The following is a 20,774-nucleotide window of genomic DNA, read 5'->3' as shown; positions in this document are numbered from 1 at the left end:
GGGCAGAGCAGCCTTTGGGCCCTTTTGTTCCCTGGACAAAGTGTTGATCAGCAGCTTCTCGGGCCTCATCCTCTACTCGCTTGGAGGTTATCTTACTTGCTCACACTTGCTAACATTCTTGCTAAGAAGAGAGAAAACAACATCCACACAGCAAAAAGCATTTCTAACATTATATAATATCTACCTTAATACTTTGCAAGAAGCCAATACTATAATACATGTTTGTAACACTACACAACTATGATAGTTACAGGGTTTTTGTATTGTTACAGTTTTCTGGTACCATTTACATTTTGTTGTGAAAATGAAACAAAACCAAAAAGCTGATCCAGCAAGTTATATGTAAATCCAAAATAAAGTCACATAATAGTAATTACATACTACTACAAAGCTGATGTGCAATATTGTGAAAAATCAACAATTCTGAAAGCTAAGACAAATACATGTCAATAATCTAAAGACATAAACAATAAGCATTGCTTCAGAGAATACTTTGGAAAGAAGTGGCTTTTGAAGCCACTGAATCTGAAGCAGGATGAACAAAACAATCTGGAGGAGAACTGCATCCCGTGCTGGCAGCTCATCCCCTTGGCAAAACCATGGTAGGAGCTTCCCAACACCTACAGGGTTCCTGTAAATCTACATGGTGGACAGTTGTGCATTCAGGCACCAGCAGTTGTCATGAGGATGCTTCAGTCTTGTCTGCTTCACAGTCAAGTTTTTCTCTGTCCTTGAGATGACAAGATTTTTTGGCACACGATCTAGTATAAAGGACATCCTTGCATCTTAGGAAGTCAAGATGCTTCATCATGAGAAAAAGTACAAGCCACACATTTTTTTTCAGCTTGGATCATACTCCATTTGGTGTTCCAGGGAGAATTTACTGAAATTTGTCCTTTTAATTTTAATAAGCACTATCTCGCTGTTCACTTGTTTTGTGACAAGGCATGTGTCTGGGCTAAACACCATGCTTACCAGCTGCTTATCCTGTTAACTAGTTACTTGTTAACTTAAAGCTGTATCACATTTTGTCTTAAGGAGGAATAGCCCTTTCATCAAATACCAAAGTAATATTTTGGGCTAGATTTACACTATTCATAGTACAAGTAGAGCACATGTTGTTGTCATTTTGATGACCTTAAAAATACAGTAATTGTATTGAAGAGAGTAAACATTCCATTACATCTTGTGTTGCTGAAAAAGTCAAATTCAGGCACCAAGTTCTCTTTCTTGGATGAGATGCAGGTTCTTATCACTGAGATTCTTGCTGAATTTCATTTTTAGTAGGGGATGAAGTTTTCACATCGCAGTAGCTAAAATCATGTCCATAAACTAGATCCTTCTGAGAGCTTTCATCTAAGTGTGCTTCATGAACTGTGACAGCACTCCACATGTTGCTCTTCCTCAGGGATTTATGTAAGAGTTCTCTCATTCTCCTGTTTCCTTTGGCTGTGGATCCCCACATGATTTCAAGTTCCCCTTCTGTTTTCCTAGGAAAAAAATGAAGAGAAATCCTAATTTTAACAATATTTCAGCAGTACAGAATAACAGTATGTGGATAAGCAAATTAGAAATGGCCAGTATTTAGGTGCTTGAAATTATCTGATTGAAATTCATTCCTACTTTGCTTTTGAAAAAGCTCATTAAATGTAATGCTAAATAGGATATGACCAGAAAATTACCCATGTAAAATTACCCATTATTGAACCCATGTAACAAGCTGGATTAAGTCTGCACATAGAGCAGTACATGTGAGACCCAAATACCATGACTACCAATCTCCACTGACTTGGGCTCCCTCGTGACCACAGCTCTGCTTCCCACATAACACTGCCCCTTCTGCCCAGAGCACTGTGCTCTCCACTCCAAGGCCCAAAGGGTCTGATCAGAGTGTCAGACTCTGTGCTCAGCTAATGCATCCTTGTGGGAACCAAACAAAAGTGCTATAAACTTAGAAGGTAGACAAAGCCCAAGAACTTGGGTTTCCTTTGACTCCTAGTGTATGTCAAAATACAAAATAATAAAGAAATGAAGATCAATTGATGTGGAAAGCATAGCTGTTGCATGGAAAATGAGCACACATTTTAATACTATAGACTAATACAGTCCCCTCGAGGGCACTTTCTGAAGCACTGAATAGAACTGGCCTTCTATACAAATTGTCCCCAATACCAGGCTCTAAAATCGAGAAACAAGTCAATGCAGAACATAAATGAGTTGAGAGTAAATGCTGTCATTTACATGTCTACATTGAGGGCAAAAGGTGTACACTAGAAAATACAGAATCAGTACATCTTACAGAATCCTTAGTGATCGATAACATTGAGAATGAAGTGATGAAAAGTGGCCCAGACATAGTACCAGCCCACCTTGTGTTTCACCTTATGACTGGATATATAGATGGAAGATAAAATAACCTTATGCAGAAGGGCTTAAGATTATTCTTGTACATACTGCTTGGAATGAACTTTTGGTGGTGGAGAAGATCAGTAACCATTGAGAATGGAATTAAAGCAAAAGGTGGCAGGTGAAAGCAGTACAATTGGCTAACAGTTCAAGACTTTGCCCAAGAACGTGAGAAGCCACAGGTAATGGGTTGGACCTTTCCCTTTCTGCCAAGTCACTAAAAAGCCATTGAGAAGCAATCTTTCATTTTTGAAATACCAAAACTGTAGATGACTTTGTTCTCAGAAAGTATATTTTTCCAAGACTGTCTAATACTACCAGTGCCCAGAATATGCTTCAAAATGCTTTACACAATGGCATTTACCATTATCTTCAGCCTACATTTGGGGGAGATTTGAGGCATATGCACCACATGACTGAACACCCTCAACTGGCAGTCCTCAGTTTCACTCCTTGGTTGATCTTGGCCCTCTGTATTGTGATCTTGGAACATTTTCAGCATCTTGTTTTTAAGTGAACTTGTATATCTTGATAGGGACACAGTCCTGTTCTCTGTTGTCCCTTGTCTTTAATTGGAGTCTTCAGGCAGTGCACAGCACTCTTATGTTTGACAATTAATACACAAGAGCTTAATCTGGTTTATCATTATTGTAGTACAGATCATTACCCAGGGTTTATTTCATCTGCTAATTTCTGAAATTGAGACTTCTTTGGTTTTTTACAGTTGTTTCATTGTTAATGCTTTCATGGGCCTAAGGCATAGAAAATTTGAAGTAAGATTATGAAACTAAAGATCACCAAGTTCTGAATTACACATTAATGCTGTCAGCATGCCTGACAAATAGGATTGCCATTTTCAGTCCATGTGTTCAGTTTAATGGCAACTGCATTGATTTTAGAAAAAAATTAGTTCAAAGAGGTTAGTTTAAAAGTGTCCTCATGCTTAAAATTACTTCAGTAGAAAGAAAACAGATACCTTTAGAAGTAGCAGTTTATCTATACTCTTCTTGGAGGACTAATTTTTAAACAGAGCTGAGACATGAAGAGCCAGAGTGCTAACTGGCTTGGCTTTGGAATGAGCAGTCAGAGCCCCTGCTGCACACAGCACACTGCAGTCACAGGTAAGGCTTTTCAGTGTGGCACAATGTACTGCTTCATAGTTTAGCTGTTCTCCAGGTGGGCATCTGAGAAGAAGCAGTTGCATCCCAAGTGTAGTTACACAAGGGGATTTTGTTTGAAAATTCTGACCTGATGGAAATTTAAAAATGCATTCAGCAGAATGGGTTGGGGAGAGGGTGTCTTAATTCTTGCTAGTCACAACCTCCCTTCCCTTAAGGAATTTGGATTACAGAGCAGCTTGGTTAATACAGCTGCTGATGGTCTGTACGTTCTTATCAACACCAAAATTTCCTTGCCTCTACAGCTGGTTCGCCTCTTAAAACAAAAGTCTTTTCCACTTGGCATTTAAAACTAGATACATGCTCTGTTTAGATACATGAGCTGTTTCTGGGTGTCTTTAGTCAAAAGGCATTAAGTTTATTTCTTCTTAATGTAGGCTGTTATTATTTAAATAAGTAAAAATAAAAATTTCATTCAACCCGTAACCTAGCCAAAATGTAAGATTTTATATCTTGTTGAGAGTAAGCAAAATGCCAATGTCCACTGATGTCTGATGAAAAAATTACCAGAAGTAGGTTCTGAAAGCAGATTCTTCTTTACAAAAGACAGTTTTCTGCCCTCATTGAACTAAATTAATTCAGCCTTAATCTCAGAATCTTATTTGGGCTGGCTCAAGAATTTATTTTCATCTATCCTGTAACAGTTTATTTAAATATTCCTTATCACAAAGATTAACAGTTTTTATTATGGTTATAATTTCATATGTCACCTCACAGGTAAGACAGCTCCTCCCCCTTGCCTATGCACAACTGTTGGGGTCTCTCCCCTGCCGTGTAGCCCTGGGAGAGGGGCCCTGAGGGCACAGACACGGGGCTTCCCTGCCCCTGCTCAGCCTCGTTCCCATTGGTTGGTTTGTGTTCCCTGCGCGGGCAGAAGGACCCTTGGTCCCGTGACTGGAACAGTTCCTGGGCAGAGCTCCGGCCATGCGGCTGGAGAAATAAACATCTCTGAAACAGCTATCAAGAATCTGTCTGTCCGTATATATTTCCTTTCCACGGGACTCCTGGTTTGATATATGCGTGTTGCAGGATCCCCACTGCAACAAATGGTGGAGATTTGTGAGCAGAACGATCCCCGATCCCTAAGCGACTGATTTGTGTGAGTAAACCCTGGAAACTTTGGATTCCTCTTCTTGGTTTTGCTTTGCTATTCCATATCTAAACTATGGAGGAACCGTGGGAAGACTCTTGGCTCTCAGAGCCGCATATGGACATTTATCTTAAACTTAAAATGATTCTTGAACAACGATTTGTAAATTTTAGCTTGATTCAAGCTCAAAAAGAACTGAAACACTTCCTGGCATGGTTGTTTAAGAACTTTTTCTATGTTTCTTGGGATTTAATTCTTACCAAGGGCTTTTGGAAAACCGTTTGGACACAGTTAATACTGGAGTCAAAATATATGCCGATGGAAGAATATTTTCGTGAATATTATTTAGTTACCGAGACTGTTGAGCAATGTCAGCTGTGTCCTGGTGAAGGGAAGCGTGGCGCAGGGACCGTGCGGCCCAGGCCACGTGCACCGAGCGCTCTGAGAGCAGCAGCGAGGCAGTTCCCGCGCGCGGGCGGAGCCACGCGAGCCGCAGTGTCGGTGGCGGAGCGAGGCGCGGCGGGAGCGGCGGGACCCGGCAGTGCCCGCCCGGTCCTGTGCAGCGCGTGGTGGAGCGAGCCCCGTGAACGCCCGGCCGAGAGGGGCGGCACGCGGGCGGCGGCTGGAGGCGATGGCGGTGGAACGGAGCCGCGCCCAGCCGAGACGCGCGCTGGAGCGGGGCGCGGGGGAGTCGTCGCTCGGGGGCCCGGCCGAGACGTGGGTGCAGCGCCCGGCAGCGGCAGCGAAGCTGCGACCAGAGGAGGCGACGCACGGAGAACTGAGCGGCGTGGCCCGGCCCGGCCCGCGCAGCCCCGAACGCGACCCCGGGAAGAGCGCGCAGGCACGAGCAGCTCCGACAATTCCAACACGGGAGCGACCGAAGGAGAGAGCAAAGACGCAGCGAGACAGAAAACAGCAGCCACTCGGAAAAAGGAAAAGATCATAGCAACTAAGACCTTAGGGATAGTAAAATGGTATAATGTTAAGCAAAATTATGGTTTTATAACAAGGTGTGACAACCAGCAAGACATATTCGTGCATAGAACTGCTATTAAAAAGAATAACCCTGAAAAATGCATCCCAAGCTTGGGAGATGGAGAGGTGGTGGAATTTAATATTGTACTAGGGAGAAAAGGGTTACAAGCATCGCAGGTCACTGGGCCTGATGGTGTTCCTGTAAAAGGCAGTATATATGCAAAAAATCGTAGTCATGTTAGACAGTATCTCCATTGTAAGCCCCCCCTACAGTTTCCCTTTCCTAATCCCACCTTCCCCTTTTACCCTATGTCCTATTACCCCCAGTGTATTCCCAATCCGTTTTTTCATCCATGGTTTCCCTCACAAAACCATGCTTTTGCCAATTGTTTCCCCAAAAATCCCTTTCCAATGCCGAGTGGGGGATGAAAAGGGGGAGGGAAGAAGTTAAACCCTCTCCTGCCTCAGTTTCCCCACAAAGCATGCTCAGAGAGTTCTGTCTCCCTTCTGTCAGCCCTAAGATGTTCCACAGAATCTGTTTGGACATTTAAAGACTCAGGAGGGTGGCTTGTTTTGTTTTGAAACTGTTCTTGTTATGTTTATCCAGTTGTTTTCATTCTCCTTTTATTAAAATAAAACGGGTGAGGTGTTGGGGTCCCTCCCCTGCCGTGTAGCCCTGGGAGAGGGGCCCTGAGGGCACAGACACGGGGCTTCCCTGCCCCTGCTCAGCCTCGTTCCCATTGGTTGGTTTGTGTTCCCTGCGCGGGCAGAAGGACCCTTGGTCCCGTGACTGGAACAGTTCCTGGGCAGAGCTCCGGCCATGCGGCTGGAGAAATAAACATCTCTCTGAAACAGCTATCAAGAATCTGTCTGTCCGTATATATTTCCTTTCCACGGGACTCCTGGTTTGATATATGCGTGTTGCAGGATCCCCACTGCAACACACAACTGCAAAGCTTTTCTGCTGTTGACCTTCTTCTAAGGACAGTTTAATGCACTTTCAAACCTGCCTTCTGCATCCAAAGCAAAGCAGCTGTAACTACCTTGAAGTACTGTTTCTTTGCAGAAGTCTTAAGAAATAAACTTTGACCTAGAAAACTCATAAAGGCAAATGTCCTGTCAAATTACTGGAAACATTTATGAACCTGTTTTTTGACCCTAGGATCCCATCATGAACTTCTTTTATTATCTCAAACCTCTTCCTTAAGGAAAGGTATGTGATATTGATCTCTCTTAAGGTTACTCAGTGACTAGTATTAAAGATGTCACTATCAGCTGCCTGAAGAACAAAATGCTACTGCTTTCTTATCAGTTGCTTTAGGTGAAAGGTTGCTGTGAATTTGCAATATTGTCTAGCAAAAGCTGTAATTACTGAAAAGGCTCTTGTCATGAGTTAGCAAGCATAGTCCCGGAAGTGATGTTCTTGCTAAGGGGTGCTGACAGCTTCCTCTGTGACCTGACCTGACAGAACCTATCAGATGGCCAGGTTGAATATGGACAATTTTTTAAGCCACTTAAAGTTGTGACCACCTCTGTGATCCACACTTAAGAACAGACAAACCCTGGGGGCAGAGGCCGGTCTCGTTTCCAGTGCTGGGACGCTTTGGGCCCCGTGTGGGGGGTGGCGGGCCCAGCCCAGGCCCTGCTCGGGCCAGGCCGGGCCGGGCCACGGCCACCCTGGAGCTGATGGGCCCCGTTCCACCCGTGGAACCCCCCCCTTCCCCCCCATCCCTGCTGTGGGCAGCCGGAGCGGCCCGGCTCCCCCTCTCCAGTGCGGCCAAGATTCAGCTGAAGCTGCCCTGCTGTCTGGCAAAAGAACGTGTGACCAACAGCAATAAGCGACATTCCAGCTGCAAGGCCTGGGTGAGAGTAACCCTTTTAGTGCTGTGAAGAGCTGAAAACCTGAGGAAAGAGAAAGAGGAGATGCTTAAAGCTGAAATTCTGTTGTAAAGCTATGATGCATCAGAGTACCTGTTGTAATTTCATGAAGGCATGGGGGGGGGAGAAGTGTTCTGAAGTGTGGTATGATTTTTTTTTTTCTTCTTTTAGGTCTGTTAATAAACTTCTTTATATTCTTTCAAGTTTGGTGCCTGCTTTGCGTTTCTCCTAATTCTTATCTCACAGAAGGTAAACAATGATGAGTATCTTGGACCAAACCACTACACTAAATTGGTGTTTCTGCTCGGTTACAAACCAAACCCACTACAGCTCTAAAGAGCAGCTTCCAGGAGGGGAATTCTGCATATCTTTAAAAGTTTTTTTATGTATCAAAAGTACAACTACATCTGTGTTTCTTTTTGAAAACCAAGTAGAAAAATTCTCATCCCTTGGATGCAATGGGTAAGTACTGGAACTCCTGGTTTTAGTCCTGAGGTGAAAGAATGCAGGAGGGGAGAAAATTTCAAAGGCAAGTAATCTCTGTTATGTTTGATGAAAGCCCATGCTAGTTTGGATGTCGACTTGTTAAAAATAGAATGATCAGAGAAACAGCACATGAATATTGCTACTTTGCCTACACATGCATTACTTTTGACCATGCTGTGACTGCAGCAACTCTGCCTCTGGGCACACAAGGGGCTGTGCAATGTGCTGTGACCTGCCACCACTCAGGTGTGCTGCACTCCTGTCCAGATTAATAAGGTGGGGCTGCTTATTTCTGTGCAGGGTCTCACTGAAAGAATGGTGCTGTTTGCAGATCTGAATTGGGACCTTCCTTTGCTTTACAAGAAAACTTACCAGCAACAATAGGTACAGTATGCTTTTATGATAAAGAATTTTATGGTGGCAGCTAAGTCAGACTTGCCCCATCTCCTAACTCCATATTGTTAAACTAAATGCAAGAGCAAAATAAATTATATGAAAGAGTTTTCTGTCTTCACCTGCTTACAGTGATTCACCATACCTTCAGCTAGATTTTAAAGTAAACTGGCTTTTCTGCTTAAAATGTGGCATGCTACTTTGATTTCCATTACCTAACAGTAAAATTAGAGAATAAATTAGAAATTAGAGAATAAATATTTATTGTATGCACTTATCTTAATGTCTATGTAGGCATTTTGCACAGAAACATTATCAGCTAGACAGTATTCTGGACTAAAATTCTGCTCTGTAAACACAGCTAGTCACAATAAATCTAAATGTTTGGTACTTTCCTAGCACTAGCAACTTTGGTTGCCAAGCTACAGATGATGAGCAACATCTCAACTACAAATAATTTTCCCTTCCTTACTCCTGTGACTGTGTGGAGGGAAGGGAGAGAGAAAATAATTAGCCTTGTAAAATCAGAAATATACAAAGCTGACCAAAATACATGTTTAATTTCTGCCTGATAGGCATAAAAGAGTAGATGCATATTTGGATTACCTTGGGAAACTACTTTATATTGCAGTACTTGAGAAGAATAATGGAATATGAAGAAAGTAGCTCATATGAACAGTATCAGCCATGGTGTTAGTTGGTTTTATTGATTTTGTTTCACAAGCATAAAAATTTATTATTTCTTATATAGGTGTAGAACTCAGCTGACTTATCAGTAACGGTTTTTTTTTATCTACGTTTTTTTTAGATAGTAATCAAAGGAAAATAGTGAATCATGGAGGTTAACCAAAATACCACTTGAAAGATGACTCTAAAAATTCTTTTTTATTTTTAGAGTTGTGTTCATTATATTATACTCTAATAATCACTGTTAAGATTCAACTACTACCAGAAAAAAGCAGTCACCCGTCACACTGTTCACTAATGCTGAAGTCTAGAGAAATGAAAGACATATCTTGCTGGGGTTCATCTTGGGCTTGTTTCCATAAACCACTTTTCTTCATCATCATACAGTTAAATGGACTACAGTGGTGTAGTTCCAGGTGCAGACCTTGTTTCTTAAAAGTCAGCTGCAAGTATTAATTGTGTGTGTTTACTGAAGAAAAAATGACTTAATTTAGACTGAAAAGGTAAAAGTGGTTTAGTATACTGTATGGAAAGTGTAATTAATTATTTTACACATCTGTGTTACACCATCTAATTTGCCTGCTTTGGGGCTATAAGGGTGAATTTTGAACGATCCATATTTTGGGACTTCAAACTATGCTCTATCCTATGTTGAAAAAAAACCCTCTTTATTTAATTGCTGTTCTCTACAGTAAAAAATTGTAACATGAGCCTAGAGATATGAAAGGCACTTAATTAGTTAAAAATCCTAAATAACTATTTCCAGAGAAATGTGGATCCATTCAATCTGGTTTTTAATGTAAATTTCAGAGATTAATGGAGTGTTCATTGTACAACTCTGCTACTTACACCTGTTTAATTGCACTGTATAAAGTAAATGAGAGGAACTGTGCTGATATAAAGGTAGATGATACCAAACCTTTTTTTTTCTATTGTCTGTTAAAATCTATTTAAATCTATTATTTCACAATGGCAGTGATGACTTGAGAAATGACTGCTTTATTACTTTTTTTCAGTTGTAAAACAGTTTTTCCTTTATGCTGATAATGTGAATGTGCTATGAAGCTTTCCACTATCAGAGGGGAAAAATAGCCTTAAAGGACTCTATATTCAAAGGATATTTCAACACTGCAGTCATAATCTTCTATAAATCTGTTAAATTATAATTTCTTCTCTTCATTTTGCATATAGCCAATCTAAGTCACTTATTAATAGGTCAGTAAGATAGATTCAAAACAGAACAGATCTTTCTCATTAGATTCCCTTAATACCTTACTATTCTGAAAACTGTTCAGGGGTGTGAATGGGAAAGTGTTCAGCCTTTAGCAGAAGGTGCTATTACATAAATTAACATCTATCTTGATTTATAGAATCCTTTCAAATTATCCAAGATTCTCTCAGATTGATATCCTTCTAAAGAAGTCTTAAAAACAGCAGTAGCCATCTAGAAGAAATTCCTCCCTCAAAAGATGTTTCCTGGAGCTGGGAATTACGAGCAGGGTTTCAGCATTTTCAGTATTGCTAAAATGAGTGAGAAAAGCGACCTGGAACATACCACGTGAAGACTCTGCTGGAAAGTGAGCGCTGGTGGCTGTGTGCAGGTGCTTTCCCTTGTCCCTTTACCTGTCGGACCTACTTGGATTGCTCCCGGCTGTGCCCCACTCACCTGTTCTGCTCCAGTACTTCATTGAGGGTTTCCTGTTTGTCCTGCAGCAGATGCTGCAGGTGCTTCTTTTCTTGCTCATACTGAGCAGTCTTCCTGGAAAATTCTTTCTCCTGCTCAGTCATCTTAAGACTGATATCTCCAAGCTTCCCAGCTGCTTTCTTTTTATATACCTATAAGGATTAAGTTAATAGAAAAAAATGGGATTATTGGAGAAATAAGGACAAATCATTACCAACAAAAGAAACAGCTAGAGATACTGATTTTCAGTTTAATCTTTACATCAATGCTGCCTTGCTTAATTATGTCAGGTAGGTTGCATTATGGGATTTTTTAACCTATTTGTTAATTGGAAGGTATTACACTTCATTTTGTTCTGCATATAAAACTAGTGTGTAAAATGAATACCATACTGGATGTTTGTTTTATAGTGAACAGAATTACCTGCAAAAAAAGGTTTGTTTTCCAAGATGCAAAGCTACATTTTACAGCTTACCACTTGCTGAACACTACTTATCAGTACATACCAAGAAAAAGTGTTTCTGTTTTGTTAGTTGTTTAATCTTAATACTAAGAGGAAGAAAAGAATAGCTTTGCTTGTTGCTTCACATAACAGTCCTTCTGTTCAGTGAAGCACAAGTGATTTTTTGATCACTGGCTCTAACAACTAAATGATAACTAATGATTGGTCTCATCTCAAAAATAAGAAATAATTTTTGTACAAAGTAACTTTGCTTTCTGACATAACATCCCCATTAAATTGCATAAGCACACAAGAAACTGAAAAATATTGTGTATTGTTACACATTTCTAGATGCTGCTGCTCTTGACAATACCAAAATCCAGTATTAACTTTTAGCCTCATGATTACAAACAGAAGGCTAAAACTGTTATTTTCTCTGCAGAGTATGATGTTTCCTACAGGCTATAGAACAGAGTTTTGGGATGGAAACACTGCCTTTAATAAAACCGTAAATTAATTTAGTGAAGCTTTGAAAATACTGCTATTTATGTGTTGCTAATACAACGTTTTATCTCAGGTGCTAATCACTAAGGTTTAATCTTAATCTGAAACGGGGGAGAAAGATTTGAGTTTGCCTTTTGGAAGAATTTTAAAAAAAGCATTTTTAGACGTGCTGTAAATAAGGCTATATAATCCTTTCCACAAACTGTTTCCTTTCTGGCTCTTGCAAAATGTGGCATTGTGGAGTTTAATTTTCTAGAAGTAATAGGATAATAATAGATAATAATATTTACCTAGAATATTAGTGATTCAATACTTAAGGTTGACTTACATAGGGTTTTTATCCTAACTTTTCCCTGACAGTTCTAATAGAATAAGCCTGCAAGTTAACGAGTCACATCACTCAACTTTATAGATTCCCAGAGAAGTCTTCAAAATGCAGAGTAATGCTATGGAAGGCTAAAGGCAAACAAGTTCCTTCTGAACAGAAGGTTGGTCAGAGCCAGCCTAGAAGAAGTGCAGAGTATAAGGAAACAGCTGAACTTTCCCTTCTGTCAGTAGAAGCTCCAGCATTTGTCAGGTTGTAGTGAGTTGAACCTGAGTTCATGGACAGTCTTTTAGACTAATGACGCTTCTCACAATTTACATATTTAAACCGCACGGAAAGGCGGGAATTGCCTTTTGTTCCAGCTCGCCTGCCAGAGGGTGGGGGGGGGGCGGGTCTCGGAGCCTCCGGGCCCTGCCAGGGCCCCTGCCCTCTCCCCTTTTCCCAACGCTGCGGCACGGACCCTGGGTCACTGGGGGAGAACTGTCCCAGAGCCGCAGGCAGCTAAACCCAGCCATGGACTGTCACACAGCTAAACCCAGCCATGGACTGCTCACAGCTAAACCCAGCCATGGACTGTCACACAGCTAAACCCATCCAGCGCGGCTCCCTGGGACCGGCGGGTCCTTCTCCTCTCCATGCGGAGCCGGCGGAGCCAGCGGGAGCCGGCGGAGCCTCCTGTCTGCAGCCAGCACACTCCGTGCTGAACTGAAGAGGACACCACGCAGCCAGCAGCACAAAGGGAGCGAGGCTTTCTCCACCGTAAAGCCTGAACAAGAACACCCTTCAACACGGCGGCTTCAGAGTCAGAGAGAAAGAGAAAGTGAGTCCTGTGGGACAGAGCTGGAAATGGCGCCGGGAGAAAAGAGGGCGGTGCCGCGATTCTCGCGCGTAGCTTAAAAAACCTTCTTGCATGCCGTGGTAAGAAACTGTAATACCACAAACTGTTTGTCTCTTTGATCCATTTGAAGTACATGGGGGGATGAAAAGTTCACGTGTGGCCTATGGAAATTGTGAAGAGTGCCTATGCCAGGCTACAAAGAAGCATTGAGAGGCTTTTTAGAGACTTGTGGCGAAAAAAAGCCTTTGTGTTCAGGCCAAAATAACTTATCCTTAAAAAGATTAATAACCCCATGTGATGGCCCATGTTTTGCAGTGTGAAGGAACTGTGAGATTTTTCATGGAAGAGATGCTTTATACCACAGCAGATTGATTGTTTCTGGGCGGGTCTGCTGTTGGTGGCAGTTTGGGAACCACGTGCAGCTGAAGAAAACCCTTTTTCCCTTAAGCATAAGAAAGAGACTTATCAAGAACTGCAACACTGACTAACATCCCATGTTACCCTTTGTGTGAGTTGGGTAAAAGGAGGAAAGTGCTGGAAAGGGGGAGGGGGTTTGCTTTAATTTCTTGTTATTTCTCTTTACTTTTAATTCTATTAGTAATAAAACTTTCTTTGTACTGCAACTGATTAAGGTTTATGCCTGCTTTGCTTTCTTCTAATCCTTATCTCATAGAGGGAGAATAATTAAGTGGTGGATATTTTGAGCCAAACCACTACACTAAATTGGTGTTTCTGCCCGGTTTCGAACTGAACCCGCTACACAGGTCCAGCTCGGGGTGCAGGACCTGAAATGCCCTCTGTAGGTCAGATGCCCATAATAATTTCAAAGAACAAGAGAACAGTTCCTCTCTCAATTTTATCACGAAAAAGGGCTGGTGAAGTGTAGCATTGGTGAAACCCCATTTTTCATCAGGTGGTCACTGACTATTCAGCTACCGGGCAGTCTGTGTTCTAAGCTGAGGTTTGTGTTTTAAGCTGCACTCTGCCTCAGATGCTTCAGGCCTCTGGCTCCTCCATATCCCACAGCTGCCTCTGTTGGCTCTGCACTCCTGCTCTACCTTTGCCAACTGAAGCTGAGTCTTTGCTGGCTGCAAAATCAAAGGGCAAAAGTGCACCTTTTTCTTATGGCCATATGATTATAGTCTGAAACTAGATATGAGTGATACATAGTTCTGATCTTGCCTCTATGGACGGATTATAATTAAGTCTGTGTAAAATGCAGCCTGGGCAGGTCGGGCTGGTTCTGGACACACTGACACATGTAGCTGGCGCTTACAGAGCCTTCGCAGCAGGCTATTACCTTTGAATTGTTAAAGACAACCTATTAATGTTTTCTGAAGTGAAGCAAGTAGCAGCAAACGGACTGGTTGAGATGACAGTTTTCAGGACAAGGATATTAACACATAGCTCGAAGTCATAATATTTTCCTCTAGAGCTGGATGGGGCATGCCATGGCCAAGGTCATGGCATCCCATGTACATAGTAAGCAAGATGAGGAATGATCGTGGATGCAGGTGCTGGTACTGAAGAGGACATAATTTACACTCTTCTAAAGTTGTTTCAGGAAGGTATCCTCTTCATCACCATAGTTCTGTTACACCTTTTGTACTGAATTACAAGCTGAAAGTTGGAGAACTCTGAATAAACAGCCAACAAAACATTATTTCTACAAACACAGGCTGCTGGCTATGATATATGCAATGATCTGGTCATTTGTTGAAGTAACAAAGATATTTTCTGTCAATTGTGTTTTCTCCCATCGTTTACCAGTAAAATTAGTATTGTCCCTTTCAAAAGAGAGCAAAGTACCATCTGAAGAAAACTGTCCCACTTCTCTATAGAAAATGTTATAATTCTGATCCTCACAGAACAGCCCTGTAATGGAAGTACTGATGAAATTTTTACTGTGTGCTACAGAACACTGCCAATTTTCTCCCATGGCACCTAAAAACTTCTAAAATATTTTAAGATCACTGACAATTATCTTCAGGGCTGTGTAAAAAAATCATACATGGGGCTTGGGGAAGGAAATTCCTCCTTAGTAGTAGATGATGACAGTGCTTGTATCTATAGCCTTCCCAGGACAACTGGACTGGGACAACTGAAAAGTGACAGCCTATATATTCAGAAGGTTTAGTGAAAGTTTTGTCAGACAGTACTGTGGTGTTAATAGGGGAAAAATACTTTCTCTGTTCTCAGTGAAAAAGATGTGGGAAAACTGTAGAAACTTTTAAATTTAAAAGCCAACAAAATCAATATTTTGGGAAAAATATTAATATTTCTGGAAAAAGTTAATATGTAGTAGTATGTGCTAGAGTAAATAAGCTTCCTTATTTGCAGATTGATATTGGCACAGAGATGAACAGTAAATAGTTGGGAAAGCAATAAAAAGGGAAAGGAGTTATACTGGAGAATCTTCAAAACTATATGTCCAAAGGTATAAGAGAATTGTCTGTACATGACCTTTGACAAAAAATAATCTAGTATTAAATGGAACACTGGTAATAGGAACATTGTCTCCTTCAATTGTGCTGGCATCAGCAACCGGTTATACAGACACGAAGCTGTGCAATGAGTACACGTAGTTCTGAAATACACAGCTCCTCAGTGATCAGGAAGTGTTAGGAATAAATCTTTATTGCTTTCTCTTCACTAATGACAATTTTGTACTCTAAATGCAATAGGTAGCAAAATGGCAGAAAAAAAATTAAGGCTGAACTAGTAAACTTGCATGAAAATGAGGGCAGTTACAGTAGGAGATGCTAGATGGTAGGTATCTTCAGTACAAAGGTTGTTTCTGTTTTTACTAAAACCTCATGACTAACAAAATTATTATCAAATAGAGATTCAGAATCAATGAACTTGTTGTAATCTAAATTATTTTTTTTAACAGTGTGTGCATAATTTAAAGATTATAACACTTGCAGTGAAGGAAAGGAAAAGGTGTCCAATGATGAACTGGAGTGCAAATTCTGTTATCAGAGATTTACTGCTCACGGTTCTATGTCCAAAATCTTGGATTGTTTTCACAGAATTTATACTAGACGTTTGACTAAAATACTTCATAAAAAACACAGATTTTCCTGTGTTATCTGTCCTTTTTGCATGAAATTGAAGGACTCCCTGATGAGACAAACATTATGTCCAAGCTCATATTAAAAGAGAAAACAGTGTGGAATTCTGACTGTAAAGAAGTAGTTTTAATACCAGAAAAATTTGCTTCCTCAAATTCTTGTCATGGATCATAAATCTGCTTGGTAATTACAATTATGGAAGTACAAAGAGACCCCCAGCCAAAGTACTGGCTCAGGTTATCATGCTGACCATGGCACTGAATCAGTATCTCTCAGTTTACAGAATCACAGACTAAACTACGTTGGAAAAGACCTTTGAGATGATGACCTAAACTCACCTTATGAACTAAATCATGGCACTGAGTGCCACATCCAGTCTTCTCTTAAACAGCTCCAAGGATGGTGACTCCACTACCTCCCTGGGCAGCCCGTGCCAATGCCCCATCACTCCTACTGTGAAGAATTTTTTCCTAATGCCCAGCCTAAACCTCCCCTGGTGCAGCTTAAGGCTGTGTCCTCTTGTCCTGTCACTGATTGCCTGGGAGAAGAGACCAACCTCCACCTGACTACAACCTCCTGTCAGAGATGTGTACAGAGTGATAAGGTCTCCCCTGAGCCTCCTTTTTCCCAGGCTAAACAACCCCAACTTCCTCAGCTGCTCCTCACAGGACTTGTGTTCCAGACCCTTCACCAGCCATGTTGCCATCCTCTGGACACTTTTGAGCATCTCAATGTCCTTCCTAAATTGAGGGGCCCAGAACTGGACACAATGCTCAAGGTGCAGCCTCACCAGTGCCAAGTACAGGGGAAGAATGACGTCCTCGTCCTGCTGGCCACAGTATTCCTTATACAGACCAGGATGCCATTGGCCTTCTTGGCCACGTCGGTACACTGCTGGCTCATGTCCAGCTGCAGTCGACCAGTACCCCCAGGTTTCTTTCTGCCTGGCCACTGTCCAGCCACTCCGTTCCCAGCCTGCAGGGGGTTATTGTGGCCAAAGTGCAGGACTTGGCACCTGGACTTGTTAAATCTCACATTGTTGTACTCAGCCCATCTATCCAACCTGTCCAGGTCCCTCTGCAGAGCCCTCCTACCTCCTACCAGCAGATGGACACTTGCACCCAGCTTGGCGTCATCTGTAATCCTCAATCCCCTCATCCAGATCATCATGGAAGGTACTAAACAGGACTGGCCTCAACACTGATCCCTGGGGGGACACCACTAGTGACTGGCTCCCAACTGGATGCAGCACCATTCACCACCACTCTCTGGGCCCGGCCATCCAGCCAGTTCTTAACCCAGTGAAGAATGCACCTGTCCAAGCTGTGGGCTGCCAGCTTTTCCAGGGGCATGCTGTGGGAGATGGTGTCAAAGGCTTTGATGAAGTCCAGGTAGCCAGTATCCTCAGCCTTCTCTGCATCCACCATGTGGGTCATCTGGTCATAAAAGGAGATCAGGTTGGTTAGTTGCCCCTTCTAAAGCCATGCTGGTTGGGTCTGGTCCCCTGGCCATCCTGTAGGTGCTGTGTGATGGCACTCAGGATGATCTGTTCCATAATCTTGCTGGGCACCGAGGTCAGGCTGACAGGCCTGGAGTTACCCAGATCCTCCTTCCAGCCCTTCTTGAGAATAGGTTTCCTCAAATTCTTTGGCCATCTTACAATTCATTGGCCAGCTTACAGTCATCTGGGCCCTCCCTGGTGAGCCAGGATTGATGATATATGGAGAGCAGCTTCACAGACTCATCTGCCAGTTCCCTCATCACCCTAGGATGGATCCATCTGGTCCCATAGACTTGTGAGCATCTAAATGGCTCAGCAGATCTCTGACTGCTTCCTCCTAGATTACTGGGGGGCTATTCTGCTCCCTGTCCCCATCTACCAACTCAGGAGGACAGTTGTCCTGAGAGCGACCTGTCTTAGTGCTGAAAATTGAGGAAAAAAGGTGTTATGTACCTCTGCCTTTTCCTCCCTGCATCCAATAAAATATAGAGGTTTTCCTTGCCCCTCCTTTTGCCAGTAATATATTTACAAAAATATTTTTTATTATCCTTCACAGAAGTGGCCAGATTAAGTTCTAATTGGGATTTTGCCTCTCTAATTTTTTTCCTACATCACCTAGCAATATCTTTAAACATTTCCTGAGTTACCTGCCTCTCTTTCCAAAGGTGATACACCCTTTTTTTTCCCCTTAGTTCCTTGAAAAGCTCCTTGCCCATGCAGGCCAGCTCATCTTTTGGCACATAGAGACAGTCTGTTCCCGTGCCTTCAAGACTTCTTTCTTGAAGTATGTCCATCCTTGCTGGACTCCTTTGTTTTTAAGGGCTGCTTCCCAAAGAACTCTCCAAATCAGTCTCTTGAATAGGCTGAAGTCTGCCCTCCAGAAGTCCAGTGTGGAAGTCTTGTTAATGCCCCTCCTTGTTTCACTGTATACTGAAAACTATTATTTCATGGTCACTTCCCCAGCGGTCCCCAACCATCACATCTCCCACCAGCCCTTCTCTGTTTGTAAACAGCAGGTCTAAAAGGGCCCCACCCCTGCTAAACTTGCTCACCAGCTACAAGAAGAAGCGATCCTCCATACACACTAAGAACCTCCTAGACTGCCTCTTTGCTGTGTTGAGTTCCCAGCAGATACCTGGCAGGTTAGTTACCTACAAGAACACGGGCTGGCAAGCTTGAAACATCCTCCAGCTGCTCGTAGAATAACACATCCACCTCTTCATCCTGGTTGGGTGGTCTATAACAGACTCCCAACAAGATGTTAGCCACCTTGGCCTTCCCCATGATTCTTACTCATAGGTACTCGACCTTATTGTCAGTAATCTCAAGTTCCATGGTGTTGAGAGCCTCCCCACTATCCAGAGCCATGCTTCCTTCCACCTCTTCTCCCTTGCCTGTCTCTTCTGAAGAGCTTGTAGCCATCCATTGCAGCACTCCAGTTATGCGAGTCATCCCACCACATTTCTGTGACGGCAACTGTGGCACAGCTTTGCTGCTGTACCAAGGCCTCCAGCTCCTCTTATTTGTTACCCATGCTGCGTGTGTTAGTGTACATGCACTTCAGCTGGGCTGACTCTGGCTTGCCACCCTTGGGCTTGTTTCTGGAGAGCCTAGTTGCATCCCCTTCCCCTTCAAACCTGGTTTAAAGGCCTCTCAATCAAACCCCCCAATTCATGTGCTAGAATCCTTTTGCCCTTGTTAGATAGATGGAGCCCATCTGGCTCCAGCAGGCCAGGTGCTGTCAAAGCTGCCCTATGATCAAAAACCCCCAAATTCTGCTGATGGCACTAGCCCTTAAGCCATTCATTGATAATGTGGGCTTTCCTGTTCCTTCCATCATTCATCCCTGCTACTGAAAGAACTGAGCAGAACACCACCATGCTTCTGCCCCATCAACCAATCAACCCAGAGCTTTGAAGTCCTTTTTAATTACCCTGGTGCCCTTCTTGTCAACCTCATCACTGCCAGCCTGGACAACCAGCAGTGGGTAATAATCAGAGGGCTGAATCAGCTCAGGGAGTCTCCTGGTGATATCCCATACCTGGACCCCAGGGAGCCAGCAGACTTCCCTGTGGGATGGGCCTGACTGACATACAGGTCCTTCTGTTCCTCTCAGAAAGGAGTCACCTACTACAACTACCCTTCTTTTCTTCTTAATACTAGAGGTTGTGATCTGTCTGGCAGACAAAGTACAATCGGGAGGCTCTCTGGGCAGATTATTTTCTTCAGTGTCATCCGCCTGACCCTCTCAATCTCAACAGGACCTTGTACCTATTCTGTAAGGGCAGCTGGGAAGGTGATGGGGGTCAGGAGGGAATTTTATTACTGCCCTGAGTGTGGGCCCATTTCCATTCTCCCGCCTCTACTACATTTCCTACTTCTGCCTGATGGTAAGAAGCATGGGATGGGGCTCCTCTGATTCCTGCAGGGCTTCTCTAAGGGTTGGAAGGGTCTAACTCCGCCAGTCTATTTCTCTTTCACTTTCCCTAATAGTCCTTAGCCTTTCTACTTCTTCCTTAAGCTCTGCCACCAGAGCAGATCATTCACCTGCTCACACTGCACGCAGGGGTCTTTTGCACTATCCTCTGATACTACCACCAGGCTCAGACACTCTCTGCAGCCAGAGGTCTGAACAGCTGCGTACTTCTTGGAGAATTCTGTTTGTCAGTATGCTTTTACTAGCAATGGCTTTTGATAATTTGAAAACAATTACTGGGAAAAAAGAGAGGGGAAAAAAAAAGACACAACCCACCACCAGGAGGGTGGTGGCAACCCTGCCTTTGCTAACTGCTGAGCAAACTGCCGTTCCATGCCCTCACAGACTGCCATGGCCCTGCTTGCCCACTCCTGTTCGCTGTGCTTTGAGACGCTTGCCCTCCCTAGAGCCTTTTGTAAATTGTCTGCAAATCGCCCCTCCCTTCGCCTGAATGGCTAGCAAGAGGGCTCAGAGTCTGCTGGATCAAGAGCCCTTTTCCAAGCTATGCAAGCAAGCACTCAGTATACTGGTATGGCTGCTTGGATTTCTTTACTTTGGTTCCCTCCCTCTTGGGGTCTATTTATTAGTGATTCAAAAGGTGGTGTGTGTGTTTTGTTTCCTTCTAAGTGTATGTGTCATATATGGCTTAGTGCATCTGCCATGGAATTTGTGACTCCTCTTCATAAATATGGTATGTAGTGTTTTAGCAATTGATAAATTTTTAACTGAACACAAACTTTGACCTCTACAGACTGTTAAAAATCCATATAATATGCCATGTATGTATTTTTGTTAAAGCACAATAACTTGTATGAATATTGGCAAAATTGCAACATG

The 20,774-nt window shown here is 42.8% G+C and overlaps 1 protein-coding gene across 4 annotated transcripts in view; it reads right to left on the bottom strand.

Moving 5' to 3' along the window:
• Nucleotides 1-156: 156 nt before the first annotated feature.
• CEP89 (centrosomal protein 89) overlaps nucleotides 157-20,774 on the bottom strand; it is a 46,899-nt gene continuing 26,281 nt past the window's right edge. For 3 of the 4 annotated variants that reach the window (XM_048316519.1, XM_048316514.1, XM_048316516.1), the window contains 2 exons: nucleotides 10,760-10,929; nucleotides 157-1,490 (listed from right to left, as the gene is read on the bottom strand). In XM_048316519.1, coding sequence (XP_048172476.1) covers nucleotides 1,253-1,490; nucleotides 10,760-10,929 — 408 coding nt within the window. In that variant the 3' untranslated portion in view covers nucleotides 157-1,252. Of the gene's footprint in view, nucleotides 1,491-10,759; nucleotides 10,930-16,816; nucleotides 17,397-20,774 lie in introns of those variants that run through there. The other variant, XM_048316515.1, reaches the window with a different exon arrangement.

Source organism: Corvus hawaiiensis, chromosome 12, assembly GCF_020740725.1.
Source record: "Corvus hawaiiensis isolate bCorHaw1 chromosome 12, bCorHaw1.pri.cur, whole genome shotgun sequence".
In the NCBI taxonomy this organism is placed as follows: domain Eukaryota; kingdom Metazoa; phylum Chordata; class Aves; order Passeriformes; family Corvidae; genus Corvus; species Corvus hawaiiensis.
Note: the sequence above shows the minus strand (reverse complement) of the source record. Positions and strands in the feature narration are given on the sequence as shown.